The sequence below is a fragment of the Stegastes partitus genome, unplaced genomic scaffold (assembly GCF_000690725.1).
Source record: "Stegastes partitus isolate 25-593 unplaced genomic scaffold, Stegastes_partitus-1.0.2 Scaffold1140, whole genome shotgun sequence".
NCBI lineage: Eukaryota > Metazoa > Chordata > Actinopteri > Pomacentridae > Stegastes > Stegastes partitus.
Genome location: NW_007578871.1, coordinates 172,842 through 189,090, shown reverse-complemented (window position 1 = coordinate 189,090; position 16,249 = coordinate 172,842). Strand labels below are relative to the sequence as shown.

Sequence of the window (16,249 nt, the reverse complement as noted above, 5' to 3'; positions counted from 1 at the left end):
GAGACCTTCGGTTTTGCTCTGAGAGTTTCTGCGGTCAGAGTTCAGGCTGCAAAAGCCTCCATGCTCTTTTTTTTTTTTTCTTTAAACAAGATTATTTTCGGGCCTTTTTATGTTATTGTACAAACAGTTGAAGAGAGCCAAGAAAGACGGGATGACTTGCAGCACAGGAGTCAAACCTGGGCCTCAGCGGCGCCCCTCAAGGCTCTCGTATGATTAAAAATATTGTTATCAAACCTGGAAAGCTGCCGTCAGGTGAGTCTCTCGGTCGACACCTCGCTGAGACTTTTGGTTTGAAACCCTGGGCGCAGAAATGAGCTCAGCGCTGCACAAACTGCAGGACAAGTCATCCCCGGTGTGTCGCATTGCTTCCACGTTACCATAAACGTTGTGGGTCACGTTGTCCAGAGGTTGTGCAGCTGCATCAACCTTTGAAGATATTGACTCTGCATTATGGAGCAGCTGATAACGTGCACTTCTGCAGGAATAACAGGCAGAAGATCCTCCTTACAGCTGTTTAGGATGGTTTTTTTCATGACATAAATTAAGAAGATTGGGCTCAAATGCATTCAGACTTGTGCATTCAGAGTATTTTGAACGTTTAAGAAAAATCTCTCATTATTTCCCTCATATAGAACAATCCTGTGCAATATCATACGCTGATTATTATCTTTTCTTACCTCATTGCTAAACATCTTCATGAGGTGTTTAAATTATTGGTGTAAATTGTTTGAAGTACGTGATGATAGAAGCTGAGAATACGAGGAACACTAGAGGTGTACATTTACACAAAAATCCTGTTTTGATTTGCTTTCGGTACTTTAAAAACAACGAACATAAAACCTAAACTGCTCCTTTTTTTCTATTTTTCTTGGCTGTATCGTTCTTAAGATCAATCCAAGTTCTCTGCTGCTCGCTCGCACATCTGCTGTGGTGAAAACAAATGTGGACTTTTGTTATTGTGTCTGAATTGTTAACAAAAGGCTGAGTAGTCTGAACTGGACTCACTTTTTCTCCTGCACCACCGATACAGTCTCAAATAGCCACTTTCAACCGGCTACAAACCCAAAGGCGGTTGAACGACGTCGGCTCGCAGCTTCCACGTGTCCTCGTTTATCGTCGCTGTGGTTGACTGAGCGTTCCCAGCCAGCCGACTGCACCGGCGATGGAGGCTCCGATCGCTCTGGTTGGTCCATGTTCGCTGCAAAGGGAAACGCAGAGTTTAAAACTGACTCAGTACTTTCTGAACTGAAAGGTCTGCGCTGAAAGTTGTCATTAAACCAGTAGTGAGAACAGGCTTAATATACGTCATGTGATATACACCCTCCATGACTGCAGGTTTCCTCCCAGCTAGTCTAGAAATAATGCAACGAGGTGGAGCTGAGGCGGCTGCAGCTACCGGCCACCGACTTAATTATGAACAACTCAATACAATACAATTTAAACAGGCGACTATTATCAAAATTAAATCCTTGTGCGGTTGTCGCAAACATGGAGATTCACTGCAAAGACCAAAACTTGGTTATCTTTGCTTTACATTTTAATGCTTCTGTCACTTTTAGAGCCTCGAGTGGACATTTAGGAAGCACCTGATGGTTTGTTGTAGTTCTCCATCTCATGTTTTAAGGTTTAAAATGTCATTAGCTGACAAATATAAAGCTTTTTTACACGTATAAACCGAATGCATATGATGTAAAATGTTTTAGAGTGTCAGTCAGAGATGTATTTGTCAGTTTTAGGGCTGGGCCATGTCATAGCGTGCACGTAACACCGGTGTAATGATATGAAATTGAAATATCGCAATAAAATTTAAAGCAAAGGCGACCGAGGAGGAGGCGAAGGCATCGACCGACTCAGTAGGGCTGGACCCAGATATCGGAATATAGCGGTTGTTGTGGTGGTGTCCGGATAGCAATTTTGAGATCCGAATATTCGCCCATCGCTACCCTCCCCCCACTGCCGCCGCCACCCGATGGTGGAAACAGAACTGTGACCGCTGTCCTAAACTGGCATCAGCAGCCAAGTACTGCCTGTGTGTCCCGTCCACTTCCACCCCGTCGGTCCGAATATTTACCCACCGCTATACACCCCCACAACTTCCTATTTATCGTATTGTTTCGGTGTGGAACACGTTCACAACACATTTCACTGTGAGTTATACCATATACACCGTGTTTGTGACCAATGAAAGACCTTGAATCCTTGAATCCTTAATGGTGAGACCAAAGAAACTGGCTGCAAAGTTTTACGTTCCAAAGCAGCTCTACTGTGCTTTTATACGATGCAGTGTTATGCTCAGGATCTGTCGGCCCATTTCCATCTGAAATGCCTTTTGATTAAACACATTGTCAGCAAGCAATTTACAACTTTTGCACCATTGATTTTGGAACATTACAGCTTTAATGCACATCAGAAACAGCTGCTTGCTGAATGGAAAAGAAACTGTTTTTTTTTTTTCATTTTATTTGCACCAATAAAGTTGTGCAGTTTTGAAGTCGTCAGTTATATCGTTATCACAAATCCTCTCATTTATATCGTGATAAATATTTTTGGCCGTATCACCCTGCTCCAGTCAGTTTGACAGTTTTTTATTGATGGTGTCCAATTTTAGAAATACATTGAACTTTAATCAGTTCAGTCTGTTGAATGGAAAAGTGACTACTTGTTGAAATTAAATAGAAATGTTATGATTATCATTATTTATTGTACATTCACATGTAAATTCAGAAAAACAAAGTATAAATGAAAAGTTTCTCGTGTGTTGTTGCTGAGTCTGCTGTCGTTCATGTAGCTCGTTCCAAAGGTATCATTATGTTTGCTCAGCCTGTTTTCTTAATTATTAGGTTCCTTTTAAACAAGTGCAAACGAACAAAAAATGTGTACCATGCAACACGTGGATGTAGCGTAACGTCCCTTTAGTTGGTTGAACACCTCGATAGCCGTGAAACTGATCGATGAACTGTGTTTGTAATTGAAATAAGTGCAGATTTCTTTTCATTTAAAGGTGGCTGCTCTCTGCGGGAGGCTCCCTGTTAACCTGCAGCCACAGACACCGACCTGTTGTGGAACTGATTGACTGTGTGGGCGATGGGAAAGTGAACTTTTCACACACTCGGAGCTGTTCGGTCATGAATTGGACGGCACTTGCCGCGGCATGTCCTCAGAACAGACTTGTAAATACCGGAAACAGGAGCGTATTTGTCATGTGTGCTAAACCGTTATCCACGGTGAAAGTGTTTCAGTGTGTTGCGTGAAGCAGGTGCTGCTGGCCGGCTTCCAGTCAGAGCCTCTCCTCCTCCTCCTCCTCCTCCTCTCTCTTCTTGCCGTGACGCCACCGTGTGTCATCGTGTTTTGCGGTTGCCAGTAACTCGTAGCAGGCGCGAGGAGTGTTGAGGAATGCAGAATGTTTATCTGCTTCAACTCGAACCGTTTTTAAAATAAACTTCACCGCTTAATCTGTGCTGCACAAACCTCTGCGATGCCTCAAAACCGAAGCTCGGAAACAGACCTCCCACCTCGTCTCACCTGAAATAACATTTAAACTTCAGTTCAATTCAGAGAAATCATCATCGGAGTCAGGCTGACTCACATGACACGGTTTATTTAGGGTTTGGTTTGCCTCGACATGTCGGGGCAAAATGTGCCATAAAGCGTTAATCATGCCCGTTTGCAGGCTCCCGCCTTACTAATCACGTCAGGAATCTACTTAATGACTGCATTGCTTTCACTTTATCTCCCCGACCCCGAAAGCCGCGCTGAGCTCATTCCTGAGTGCGTCTTCAGCGTGAGCGTGGAAATTCCAGAGCATTTTAAGGCCTGGCCTGACGGGAAACAGCGCTGGGCTCTGGGAAAACCCACTGAGACGCTGCCTATAAAAGCAGACGAAGCTCTCAGCAGCTCTTCACTTCTCTCCCCTCACTTCAAGTGGATTTTGGAGGCAGCTCGAGCTCTCACTTTCTCCTCTGAGGGATTTCAGGACTTGCTTGTCTCTGCAGAAAAATGGCCCTGTCACAGAGAAACGGTGCTCTCCTGCTGGTGTTCGTGGCTGCAGTGTGCGTGGAGCTCTATCAGGGTGAGTCAAAGCAGGATTTCTGCAGAATTGTGATGCATTAATGCTGGAATTTGTGACACATTACTGGATTATACTCTGGTTTTTAGCATGCAGCTACACTTTTCTAGATGTTTCTGAGTCAGGAGTGTGTAAAAGTCGTCCCTGTTGCTGCGGCTGCACATCTAACTGCTGTCCGTTAACTTTTTCCTGCAGCTCAAAACGTCCTGGGACGCTGCTCGTGTCTCTCCACCATCAAGTTCATCAAAGGCAACATTTCAGATTTCCAAGTCCTTGAAGTGCGGCCGGGCTGCGACAGAATCGAATTAATGTAAGTTTCAAAGAGTGTTTGTGAACTTGTGCAGCTCTGTGACGTTTAGAGTCTCGTTGATTCTGATGTTTTCTTTCTGATTTTGCAGCATCACGATCAGCACGTCAGAGAACTCCACCGAGAAGTTCTGCATGAACACAGAGGGGAAGATGGCCAAGGCTTATTTGAAATGCTGGGAAAGGTGAGTTGCACACAAACAACTTCACAAACCCGTAGATATCTGCAACCAGCTGCTGTTTTCTGCTTCTGCTCTGCTGCTCATTTGGAAAACCAAAGTATCATTTTGAAGAGCTACACATGCGACCATCTGCAGCATGAATCTGCACACAGATTCAGGCTTTTCCAGGAACGTAATAAACTACATCTGAGCTACATTTTCTGACTTGAGTCTTCCAGCAGCTGCACCGCGTCCACAGAACATCACGCTGCTTAAAAATGTTTGATTTGGCCCCAAACTGAAGCACCAGAATGGATCCTATCGAGCCAAAACGCCGCCTGGCGAAACTTCCCAGTTTGCTCTGCAAAAAAAACAAAAAAAAAAAAGAAAAACAAGTAAATGAGACATAAATCTTCCTGCAAATGCAAAGCGTTCTAATTGCAAAACTCAACAAATCTCCTGACACACTAACATGTGACTGGCTGCGCGGAGCTCCAGATGTTTTGCATTAGTCCTCTGGCCTAATCCCAGCTTCTCTCCCCTCTCGCTCTCCCAAGGAAAAACAAAGACGAGAGCCGTAAGATGGAGTGCATCGACAGGAAGAAGAAGGCTGAGGACAGAGCCACGGAGGACTGAAGCACACAAGCCCAGGAATGCTGAGAGCAGAGCTTTCACCCAACTCCTGCACTGGAGAGGACGAGGACGCGACGGCGAGGGCCGAGGAGAGCCGGGAGGGAGATGATTAAAGAGCCAGCCCCCAACCCAACGAGTTGTAGACGTCGGAGGGGGGATTGAAAAATATATGTACAGTACTATAGCAGCAAGTCTGTGTAAGAAGGCCACTGTTGAAATGCACACACCTTTATTTTTTTGCTTAATGCTACTATTTATGTTGATTTATTTATTATAAAAAAAATCTATTGCTCTGTTGTTTTGTTTTTTAAATTTCTTTTTATACAAATGTCCAACAAATAAAGTGGATTTTGATACAGCTCTGAGCTCTTTGGTTGTTTTTGTTTTTTTATCCCAATCTTGCAAAGAAAATGTAAATTCCTCAGGATCCCGTGAGGCGTTTTGTGTCTGGCCTTTTTCTTTAGCCACCTAATGAAACCTGCGGCTCTCCACCGGCAGAAACCTGCAGCGCAACACAAACAGTTATTATTGTGCAGCGGAGACGCAGCTGGCACTCGAGGACCCTGAAGTGACTTTGTTGCAGGGAGCGACAAATTAATTGTTATCACGGAAAAGCCGCCCGCTCCTCGGGGACACGGCAGCTTAGCATGATAACAATTAAATGATGCCCACGAGAACGCCTGACCACAGCTGTTTGCGGCAGCTGCAGGCCGCGCGACAGACAAGGGACGGATTCTTCAAGCGTCCCGTGACTCCGTCGACTCGAGCCAAGAGTTACGACCCCGAGAGTTTTACTCAAGTCGACAGAGCAACGAGGAGAAGGTCTTAAAGTTGAATTGTGGAGAGAAATGAAAGAAACTCTGATGCTTTTAAAACATGCAGCAATTTGCCCCGGAGGCCTCCAAATGCATAATAGCAGCGCCGGCCTCCTCACAGGCTCGGGGTGTGTTTTGCTGCTGTCACATTTTTACTCACTGTGGCTCTTTTTTTTACTACATGTGCACCTCCGTGGAACCAGAACAACCATAAAGAGACTCAGGAATGTCTTCTGTGCAGGACGACAGGAATCAGGAAAAAGAAAATCTAAATTTTCTTTGATGCTTTATTGCATAAAAAAACAAAAAGGAAATCAACTTGTGCAACGTTTGTCCACAGGATTTATCAATGCTAGAAAAAACCATCATGCCTCTGCTTGCTTTACTTATTTCACCGTTTACGTTTGTGTCCGTACTTGTCCGTTCTGTGTAAATGCAGCGAGTAGTTTAGCTCAGAGCAGCCGAAGCGTTTCTGTCACATAACTGTTGGNAAGAAACTCTGATGCTTTTAAAACATGCAGCAATTTGCCCCGGAGGCCTCCAAATGCATAATAGCAGCGCCGGCCTCCTCACAGGCTCGGGGTGTTTTTTGCTGCTGTCACATTTTTACTCACTGTGGCTCTTTTTTTACTACATGTGCACCTCTGTGGAACCAGAACAACCATAAAGAAAGACTCAGACGTGTCTTCTGTGCAGAACGACAGAAATCAGGAAAAAGAAAAATCTAAATTTTCTTTGATGCTTTATTGCATAAAAAAAACAAAAAGGAAATCAACTTGTGCAACGTTTGTCCACAGGATTTATCAATGCTAGAAAAAACCATCATGCCTCTGCTTGCTTTAGTTATTTTACCGTTTACGTTTGTGTCCGTACTTGTCCGTTCTGTGTAAATGCAGCGAGTAGTTCAGCTCAGAGCAGCCGAAGCGTTTCTGTCACATAACTGTTGGCAACAACTGAGTCACTCGTGGTTATGTCGAGGAGCGCACAAGTTATTTTAGTTTGTTTTTTTTTACTTTTGAACTGTCCTCGGCCCTTCAGCTGTAGAAAGATGTTCCAGCAGGCTGAGTGTTTCGTCCAGCATCTTGCTCCTCCGTCTTCTGCTTTTGAGTCGTGCTACATTTATTTTATTCACTCAGTAGGTTTTATTTTCACTCTCTAGTCGTTTCCTCTCCGCTGTGTGGAAACACTGCCTGCAGTTCAGCTGAGTTTTTGCAATATGTGACTGAGGAGTGTAGAATGATTAGTTTTTAAGCTCTTGTGCAAATGATTGTTTTTGGTGCTTTTTAATTGTTGTTTAAGAGACACGTTAAATAAAGTGAATTAGATGAAATTTGGTTAATTTTCTCTGCGTGACAAAGCGTGTTTAGCAACGTGTGCATGGCAGCGTTACCAGGTGGAGCGAAATCGGTGGGTAGCACTGTTGCCTCGCAGCAAGAAGGTCGCTGGTTCGCGTCCCGGTGAGGACACCCAGGATCTTCCTGCGTGGAGTCTCCATGTTCTCCCCATGCAGCGTGGGTTCTCTCCGGGTTCTCCGGCTTCCTCCCACAGTCCAGAAACATGTTGAGGTTAATTGGTGATTCTAAATTGTCCGTAGGTGTGAATGTGAGTGTGCTTGGTTGTCTGTCTCTAAGTGTAGCCCTGTGATAGACTGGTTACCTGTCCAGGTGAACCTGCCTTCACCCTGAGTCAGCTGGGATAGACTCCAGCCCCCCATGACCCTGGTGAGGATTAAGCGGTGTATAGATAATGGATGGAAGGATGTAGTTATAGTAATAGTAATAGAGGGCCGATAATTAACCTAATCCTGCAGACTGTGAAGCCACGGCATGTTTTATTAGTTCATTTAATGTCTCCTAAGAATTAAAAATATACATATAATTATAATTTATCGAACAAAAGCAACTTGTGGTACCTTTAACATGTGTTATCATCATGATTAAATTCCCTGTTTTCATATTTTAGTCGTTCCTTTCGTGAAAATATCCAACAACGTAGCACCTACTATATATATAATATAATATAATATGTCATGCTGTATAGTTGACCAAGAATATATATATTTTAATTATTATGACTTTAAGTTGATTGCAGAATGTACGACACTTAGATGCTGCTCCTGAGCTGTGCATTAGTTTTATTTACTTTTCTGATTGCTCCTATACCAGCTGGACAAGATGAATAAATGCACGTTTGAAGTGTTTGATATCTTTAAGTTCTCATCTTTGCGTTAGAATGTGTAGCAGTTAATATTTGGATGGTGTCTCTGTGTTTTAAATCTACTGCACACAGTAATTATTGAACTGAGGCTTTAAGAAATTAGATTTTTAGAAATATCCTCACATATTTTCTCCCCAAATCATCCCATCACAGTCTGCATACATCCACAGCAGTGTTGAGGAGTTTGCATTCCCGGCGTGCTATTAGATGGTTCTTTAGCATAATTAGAAATGTGTTTTGAATTAGTAATCCTGCTAGTAATCCACATTTTTACACTGTTGTTGTATTCTATTTACATAATTCTGCCCCATGGATATTGAAGCTTCCCAAGCTGTTCTGTAAACCGTCTATTCGGCCAGATTACGGTCCTGCGTCACGTTTGGTTGAAACCTGAGGGGCAGCAGGAAAAAACTGAAGGTCGGCTTTAGACGTATTTCATCATAAGAGGCATAAAACAGTTTTCAGAAAATGCTGCGCAGATCTACTGGAAGCAAAGAGAGAAACTGAGAGCGGTTTCATTCGGTGGGTTTTCTGTGGATTCTGGCTTCGTCCGTCTCTTCATGTGACCCCGGATTGACTCGGCGATGTTGGGATCGGGGCTCAGTGGGAGTCCAACCATCTGCTGCCTTGTTCTTCTCGTGGCCGAAGAAAGTCCTTTCCGGACCTGGCTGGAGGTTTGGGGCATGTTTGCTTCATGCAACAGAATGACGCCTCCGTGCTCGTAATGCTCGACGGATAAGAATGTAAACGTCTGAAGTGTTGTTGCACAGTTCATGCAGAAACATTCAGCGATAAGTTTGCGTTCCACTTGAAGAGAGGAAGCCAGAAAGCTGCTTTCAGGCTCACGTTGTCTGGACAGTATCACACTGAACAAGAGAAACCCCTCCTTCATGTAAAAACAATGATAATATTAATTAAACAGGCTTTTTTATTTTTGCCTTTTCCCACATTTCAGCAGCTACAAATAAAAACACACAGTTTAGTTGACACAGATGCAAACACAGACCACTTCACAACCACTCAACACATTTCCTGTGTGTCGACTTTGGCCTTGTTTACTTTCGGCTGTGCTTTCTCTCATAAACCGATGAGGAGCCTGTAACAGCTCAGATAAATGTCACTCACCGATATCCAGAGTAATGTACGTCGGCGCAAACGGAGGTCTTGCAAGTCGGTTTAGCCAAATTGCATCAGTGCATCCACAGAGGCCTCGGACGGCCGTGGGTGTTTCCTCAGACTGGAGTCGAGAACTTAGTCTTGAAGTTGCTTTTAAAGTTTAGTCATTTAACTGTTTAACCAATTCATCCTCCTTTTTACTGCGTATGGTCATTTTATTCACTCATACTGCTTCATCTTTTGTAATAATTATGGCTCAAACATACAACTCCACAGTTGGTGGCAGGACACTGGGGATGCAAGTTCTGTCCTGTTTTCTTAATCAATGATCCGCAGCGTAATTAGTCACTGATGGATTATTATTAGTGATGTTGCTGTTTCACTCGATAGACACTCAGTGATATGAGCTGCAAAACCAATTCTGTCAGGAGTGCAGAAATCCTGTCCTGAGCTGTGGTCGGAGGTCATAAAGCGCCACAGAAGTCTTGTTCTTGGTGCCCGTTGCTAGTTAATCCCCCACAATGCCCTCTGTTTGCCAACATGTCCTACCTCACTATGTAGGGAGCACTCAGTACTCAAACTTTTAATTACGTCGCTCGCTAGCTGCAGTTTAGCAGCGTAGTGCAAACACATCACATTCACAGTTTAATGCTTAGCTAAGAAATTAAATTTGATAAAACACAAATGGGAAATTACTTACATTTTAATGACAAGTTTTCGCGCTCCCGTTCGTATAGGTTGCATTTCCTTTTACCTCATGCAGTGGCCATCGGCTGTACGCTACTTTTCGCCGTGCATTGTGGGATATTTTGAACGCACTATGTAGAAGGTGACGTTTGTATCTTGACATTTAGACAGCCCTACAACATGGCGAACACCCTATAATAGTGCACTATGTAGGACACAGCTCTGGTCTCTTAAATGGTAAGAGGCTCCCCCTGGTGGAACAACCAGGTACTACAGCTGATCTGCAATACATTGCTCACATGCTTGTAGAGCCTCGGCACACCCAACCCGCTCCACTTGTCACATTAAGGATGTCGTCAATCAGAGGTACTGGATTAATTATTATAATTTTAATGTACTTAAAGTGTGTGTTATCTGTGAAAATTCTATCAGATTAGGAGTCGGTTTCTGCAGATGCTAAATGTTAAAACTTCATCAGGATGCAGTAACACTGTAGTTGGGTGTCCCTTTAGAGAGCAGACACAGGGGGCGCTGTCACTACAGAACCAAACTTTATCCTCTATATTTGATTCAATAAATATAAACTCCAAAGTTTTAGTTTTAACCTGCTCTTCTTATATAAGGTGTTGTATATATATATATATATGTGTGTGTGTGTGTGTGTGTGTCCGATGGCATAAATCATCTCTAAGGCTGATAAAAGGTGAAGCATTGATTCGTTAGATAATGTACAGAACGACCACAACATTTTGTGCTCTTCCCAAATCAAGGCGGCACATTTATCCCCCGCCTGCGTGTCGATGCTGCTAACGTGGTCGTGCTGAGTGGGCTATCGATTGGCCGGCGGCCTCGCTCTGCCTCTCAGCAACGCCGGCTTCCTCCGGGTGATCAGCCGAGCCAAGGCGTCTCGATTTTTGACCGTTAACTTTTTTCTTTTTTTCTTTTTTTTTTCTTTTCTGGAGAGATAAAGTTTGCTGGAGAATATCAGAGCCGCTGCAGCTCCACTCCAGGGAAATCAGAGGCGGCCTGGTCCGGGTCAGAGCACGAGAGTGTGGGAAAGAATAGATCCTCGATAAGCCCACTCCTTCATCGGGTCCTGAGGCTGTGCTCGGCCCGTCTGGACACTCACACAGATAGTCTCGCGCAGATACAAACACAACAAACATATGCTCGGATATAAGCTACTAAAGTCCCCCGTGTCCAAAGAGCGGGGCCTCCTCCGCACCGAGCCGCCGCACGAATGTTCACTCAGCAATGCCAGTTCAGTGCTCCGCCTCGAGACAGCAAACAGAAGTCCTTCAGCAGCAGAGCGAGGCTGGAAACCTGAGCTGGGCCAGCTGCTCGTAAAATCATATTTATGTATACAGCTCCGATCACAGCGGTCTCGGGGAGCTTTACATCCACTGTGGCATGGCAAACCGCGGCATGTTGTCCCAAAGCCTGCACACACACACACACACACACACACACACGTGAGCCAGATATTCCCTGAATAAAGACGGCAAGATGTGGCCGCACAAAACTGAAAGTGACTGATTTCAGCAGATGGAGTTCGCTGGCAGGTTTGCTCAAACTCGCGCATTCTGGTCAATTTTCATGCCCCACTTTGTTCCGTTTCTGCTTCAGTTTATGGCTGAAATGTCTTTATGTCAAGAAAAACACTAAAATCATGCTCCAGGTGAAGATCTACAATATTAAGCAGGAGGCTGGATGTCTTTCCACTAAAATTTTGAGCATCAAACACATAAACTCCTGCATTTTGGTGAGTTTTGATGCACCAGTTTGTTTCGTCTCTGCATCAGTTTATGGTGAAAATGTCTTCATATCAAGAAAGGCACTACCAGGTGACTATCTACAGTACTGAGCAGAAGGCAAGATGTCTTTCCTCTAAAGTTTTGAGCATTAAAGATAGAAACTGATGCATTTTGGTGAATTTTTGCATGCAACTGTGGTCCGTTTTTGCATTAGTTTAGGATAGGAATGTCTTTATATCAAGAAATGCACTAAACTCATGCACCAGGTGAAGATCTGCAATATTAAGCAGGAGGCTGGATGTCTGCCCTAAAATTTTGGACATCAAGCACATTAACTCATGCATTTTGGTGAATTTTGATGCACCAGTTTGTTCCGTCTCTGCATCAGTTTATGGTAGAAATGAATTCATATCAGGAAAAACACTAAATGAAAGCATCAGGTGATGATTCACTGTTTTAGTCGGGGGTCTGGACATCTTCCTTCTGAGCATCAAACACATAAACTCATGCATTTTGGTGAATTTTGATGCACTAGTTTATTCCGTCTCTGCATCAGTTTATGGTGAAAATGTCTTCATATCAAGAAAGGCACTACATTCAAGCAGCAGGTGATGATTTGCAATATTAAGGAACATGATGGAGGCGTTCTGTATTGCTCTCAAATATTTATTCTCCTGCAGATCAACATTTCCTATCCCCGATGAGACTAAATGAAGTCGATGGGCAGCAACAGATTTCTGCTCGTATTTCTGCACATTCGGGGCAGATCGCACACGTCTGCGGTTTGACACGCTGAAGAAAAATCACCTGCCGCTCTCATTACTGGCATTAGCCGCGTTTCCATAAAGATGTCAAAAAATAGCAAACTTTTGCAGTCTCCCAAAAAAAAAAAAAAGAAAATTTGATTTGTTTCCGTTTGCTGCTTTGGAGCGTATAAACTATTCTGAATCGTGTTGTCAGAAGATAGCGCTGGAGGCTATGTTATGTAGGGGAATTTTTAAATTATCTCACTTGTCTATCAGGGAGCAGCCTTCAGTTCACAGCAGATTTATTGCTCACAATAAACACAGTTGCTTCAGTTCAACAGTGTTAAACACAGCTCCTTCACGCAGATATCGGAGCTACTGTGTCCATCATTACAATCCATCACTTCTGATGGAGCTTAACAGTTTTTGGCAGAATTTTTTTTGCCAGGATTTCTCCCACAGTTAGCAGACAATAAAGGGGAGTTTTCCTGCACAGACGATGTGTTTGCAGCTCCATCCTGCCTGCAGACCTTCTCCTGCCTCACACCTGGGAACGGAGTCACGATGACCCAGCTTCAAGAAGACCCTAAAAACATTCACAGTATTGCTTTTAATGTTATAAAACCCTCATCGCTGAGCTCCCCACAGTTACACCTGGCTTCAATAAACAGAGTAGAAGAAGCTGGAAAATAAACTAGTCGTTTGGCAACAGATAAAATACCCCCCAAAACGAGGAAGAGACAAACAGAGCTGTAGCGTTCATGACAGAAAGTGTACACGAAGAAACAAACGAAGAAGCAACTGATGGGTTGTTTGGGAGCTAAATGTTTGCCAAAATCAGAAATTAATCAGAAAAACGTGTTTCTATCTCCCATAGCGACCTTCAGTGAGCATATTAACTGTTTTTTTCCTTCTAATTTTGACGTTTCTTTTCACTTTTTCTGACATGACACTTCTAAATCTGTTCTGCAAAATCAGTCCTTTACTGCTTTCATGGGATGAATTCCCTAAATGTGCACAAGAAAATGAATGGTGTCGTCCTGGACTGTCTCTGTGAAGGCAAAAGCTCCTGATTTAGCGGCCGATCCGACCCTCACCTGTGGTCGCGAGCTCTGGGTTGTGACTGAACGAACGAGACAGAAGCAGCTGAGACACGTTTCCTCTGCGGGGTGATTCTGCTCTTTGCCCGTCTTTGGAGATTTTCAGGGCAGCTGGGAGGCGACCCTGCATTAAACCCAGAACTCTCTGAGGGATCGTGCATCTTATCTGGCCTGGGAACGCTTCGGGGATTCCCAGGAGAAGCTGGAGAATGTTGCCGGTTAAAGGGACGTCTGGAACGAGCTGCTGCTACCGAGACAGGAAAATGGATGTTTGGAGGGACAAATGCACATGTTGTAAATATAGACGGGGATGTGTCCTCTGCATCAGCTACACCTCTGCATCATGACTGCGGCTCCTCAGGTGACCAAGGTGTGATCTAGTCAGCACACAGGTAGCTCGTACGCAGGTCTGGAGTCGTGCTGCTGTTACTAGATCACGAGATTAGAAGTCGGCAAACCTCCTGATGAAGACCATGAGATGAAAAATCCAACACAGTTGAGAGTCCTGTTTCTGTTAGTGCTTGAGTATTTCCATTTCCTGCACTTTTTACTCTGAGGATTTTAATTACTAGATAGATTCAAACTATTAGCGCCAATTATATTTAGCTGTGTAAAATAATCATAAAAAACAAATCCTTCTTCAAACACATGCACAATAACCCCGACGCTACTCCTGCATGAGTCATGTTGATGTTGAATGTCACTTTGATTGCAGGACTTTTACAGAACTTGTACCAGATTATTTCTGCTACTTTTACTCGAGAGAATCTGAGTTCTTTCATCACATGCAGAGCTGAGGAGGTCGAGGGGGGGTGTTTGTGCAGTTACCACCTGGAACCATTTGGAGGCGCCAACGTGTTGGGTTACCCCCCAGACGTACGTTCCCTCCTCAGTATGTACATATACACTCACACACTGATGTTTAGAGTGACTAAATGAATTCAAGGGCCCACGGTAGCACAAACTCCTTCACTACTGCCAGAGTGAACAGTTACTGTCCTACACTGTTGTGAAAATGCTCATTTTTATGGTGTTATGAGCAGGTCTGGAGTGCAAAAGCTTAGTTGTATTTGGTATTTGTCTGTATTAGATTAGCTCTCAGCATAACCCAGGTGTCTGGTGGTGAAGGATGCAACTAGCAATTATTTAACCCTACATGCCCGCCCCCTTTTGACTAAAAAAAAGCTTGAAAATGTTTTGTTTGTTGGTGACAAAACCTACTGTTATGCCGTGTTTGCATTGTTATACAAAGCAAGCAACCACTGCTGCCGAGGTTTTGCTGTTTCGTCATCCAGATGTTTACCTGCATTTTGGCCTCTGGACATCCTACAACACAAAAAAAGACTGAAATGTGTTAAAACTGGACAAATGGTTGTTAATCAGAAAGTCCCGATCAAGTTAATTTGCCCCTCGATGCAATCCAAGTCATTTTTTATTAGGTATCTATCAATATGTTTGTAGATTCCCACTCATCCAGGTCGTATCAGTCCTAGGAGTAAAAGGTAACCAGAAAAGAGAAGTTCATTTTTACGGAAGCTCCTATAGGTTATCTACCAAAACCAATTCCCATACCCACACAGTACAGTAAAGTTATTAAATAAATGTATATGCTCGACAGCTGAATATCTCTGCAATGCATTTGGAAAAAAAGATGAAGAAAATCTGTGTTCTCGACATGCACGTCAGACAATGTATAGTAGATTAGCTGTGGTGATGTATTGTTGGGGTTTAACATGCAGTGGCGCTATGACAAAGACTTCTGTGGCGCTTAATGACCTCCAACCAGAACTCGTGTGTTCCTCTGCTGCCCAAACCAAGCGTCCATGAACAAAAACATTAAGACAACCTGTATTCTCTACATATCAGCTGTAGTACCTGGTTGTTCCACCAGGTGGAGCCTCTTCCTGATAGTAAATAGCTAGCAGAGAGCATTGTGGGGTTTAGCTAGCGACGGGCACCATGATGAAGACTTCTGTGATGCATAACAGCAAATTCACTGGAGACGATCTGAGATTGACTGGGACAGTATTTCTGTGTTTGCAACCCAGGTGATCGTACTCAATTAGTATTATCCAGTACTGAACTAATAATTATTGTTATTATAAAATTATTCAGTGTTAGCATCCCCAGCGTCCTGACACAAATCGTGCTCTTTGTTTTTTACAGCAGACTACGAATCTGTCACAGGTTTATTGATCGATCCCTGTCCTGATCTGTGAGATGGCATCGGGACATCCTTAGCTGCTACTCGTGAATAGCTTCTTGCTATCTTGAAGCGATCTGCAGGCAATCATGTTCGCTCTTCTTTCATCTAGATTAGGTTAAATCCCAAACTCCACGCTCATGGATTTACAGACTGTGAGGTGTGAATCATCAACTGCATGAGAGCTCTGATGTTTTTTTGTGCTTTCTGTGAGGCCACATAACTGCAGACTTTCCCGAGAGACTCGTCCATAGCTCACAGTGACACCGGTGCATATGTTGTGGTCCTGCCTGCCACAAATTATACATGAGCCGAGCGTGGTTGGAGTAGAGAAAGAAGAAAATCATCCTGGAAGTTTCTCTTTCTGCGACAGCGTCTGTCTGCTCGCTGTTGTCCTTATTTGCTGCGAGTCTGTCGAGTTGTTTGTATTTTCTGTCAAACTTCG

The 16,249-nt window shown here is 43.7% G+C and overlaps 1 protein-coding gene across 1 annotated transcript; it reads left to right on the top strand.

The window, feature by feature from the left end:
- The first annotated feature begins 3,902 nt into the window (after window positions 1-3,902).
- LOC103368286 (C-X-C motif chemokine 11-like) lies at window positions 3,903-5,449 on the top strand. Its single transcript, XM_008296612.1, has 4 exons — window positions 3,903-4,069; window positions 4,262-4,376; window positions 4,465-4,557; window positions 5,091-5,449. The coding sequence occupies exons 1-4, from the start codon at window positions 3,997-3,999 to the stop codon at window positions 5,167-5,169; spliced, it is 360 nt and encodes a 119-aa protein (XP_008294834.1). The 5' UTR covers window positions 3,903-3,996; the 3' UTR covers window positions 5,170-5,449.
- Window positions 5,450-16,249: the final 10,800 nt, after the last annotated feature.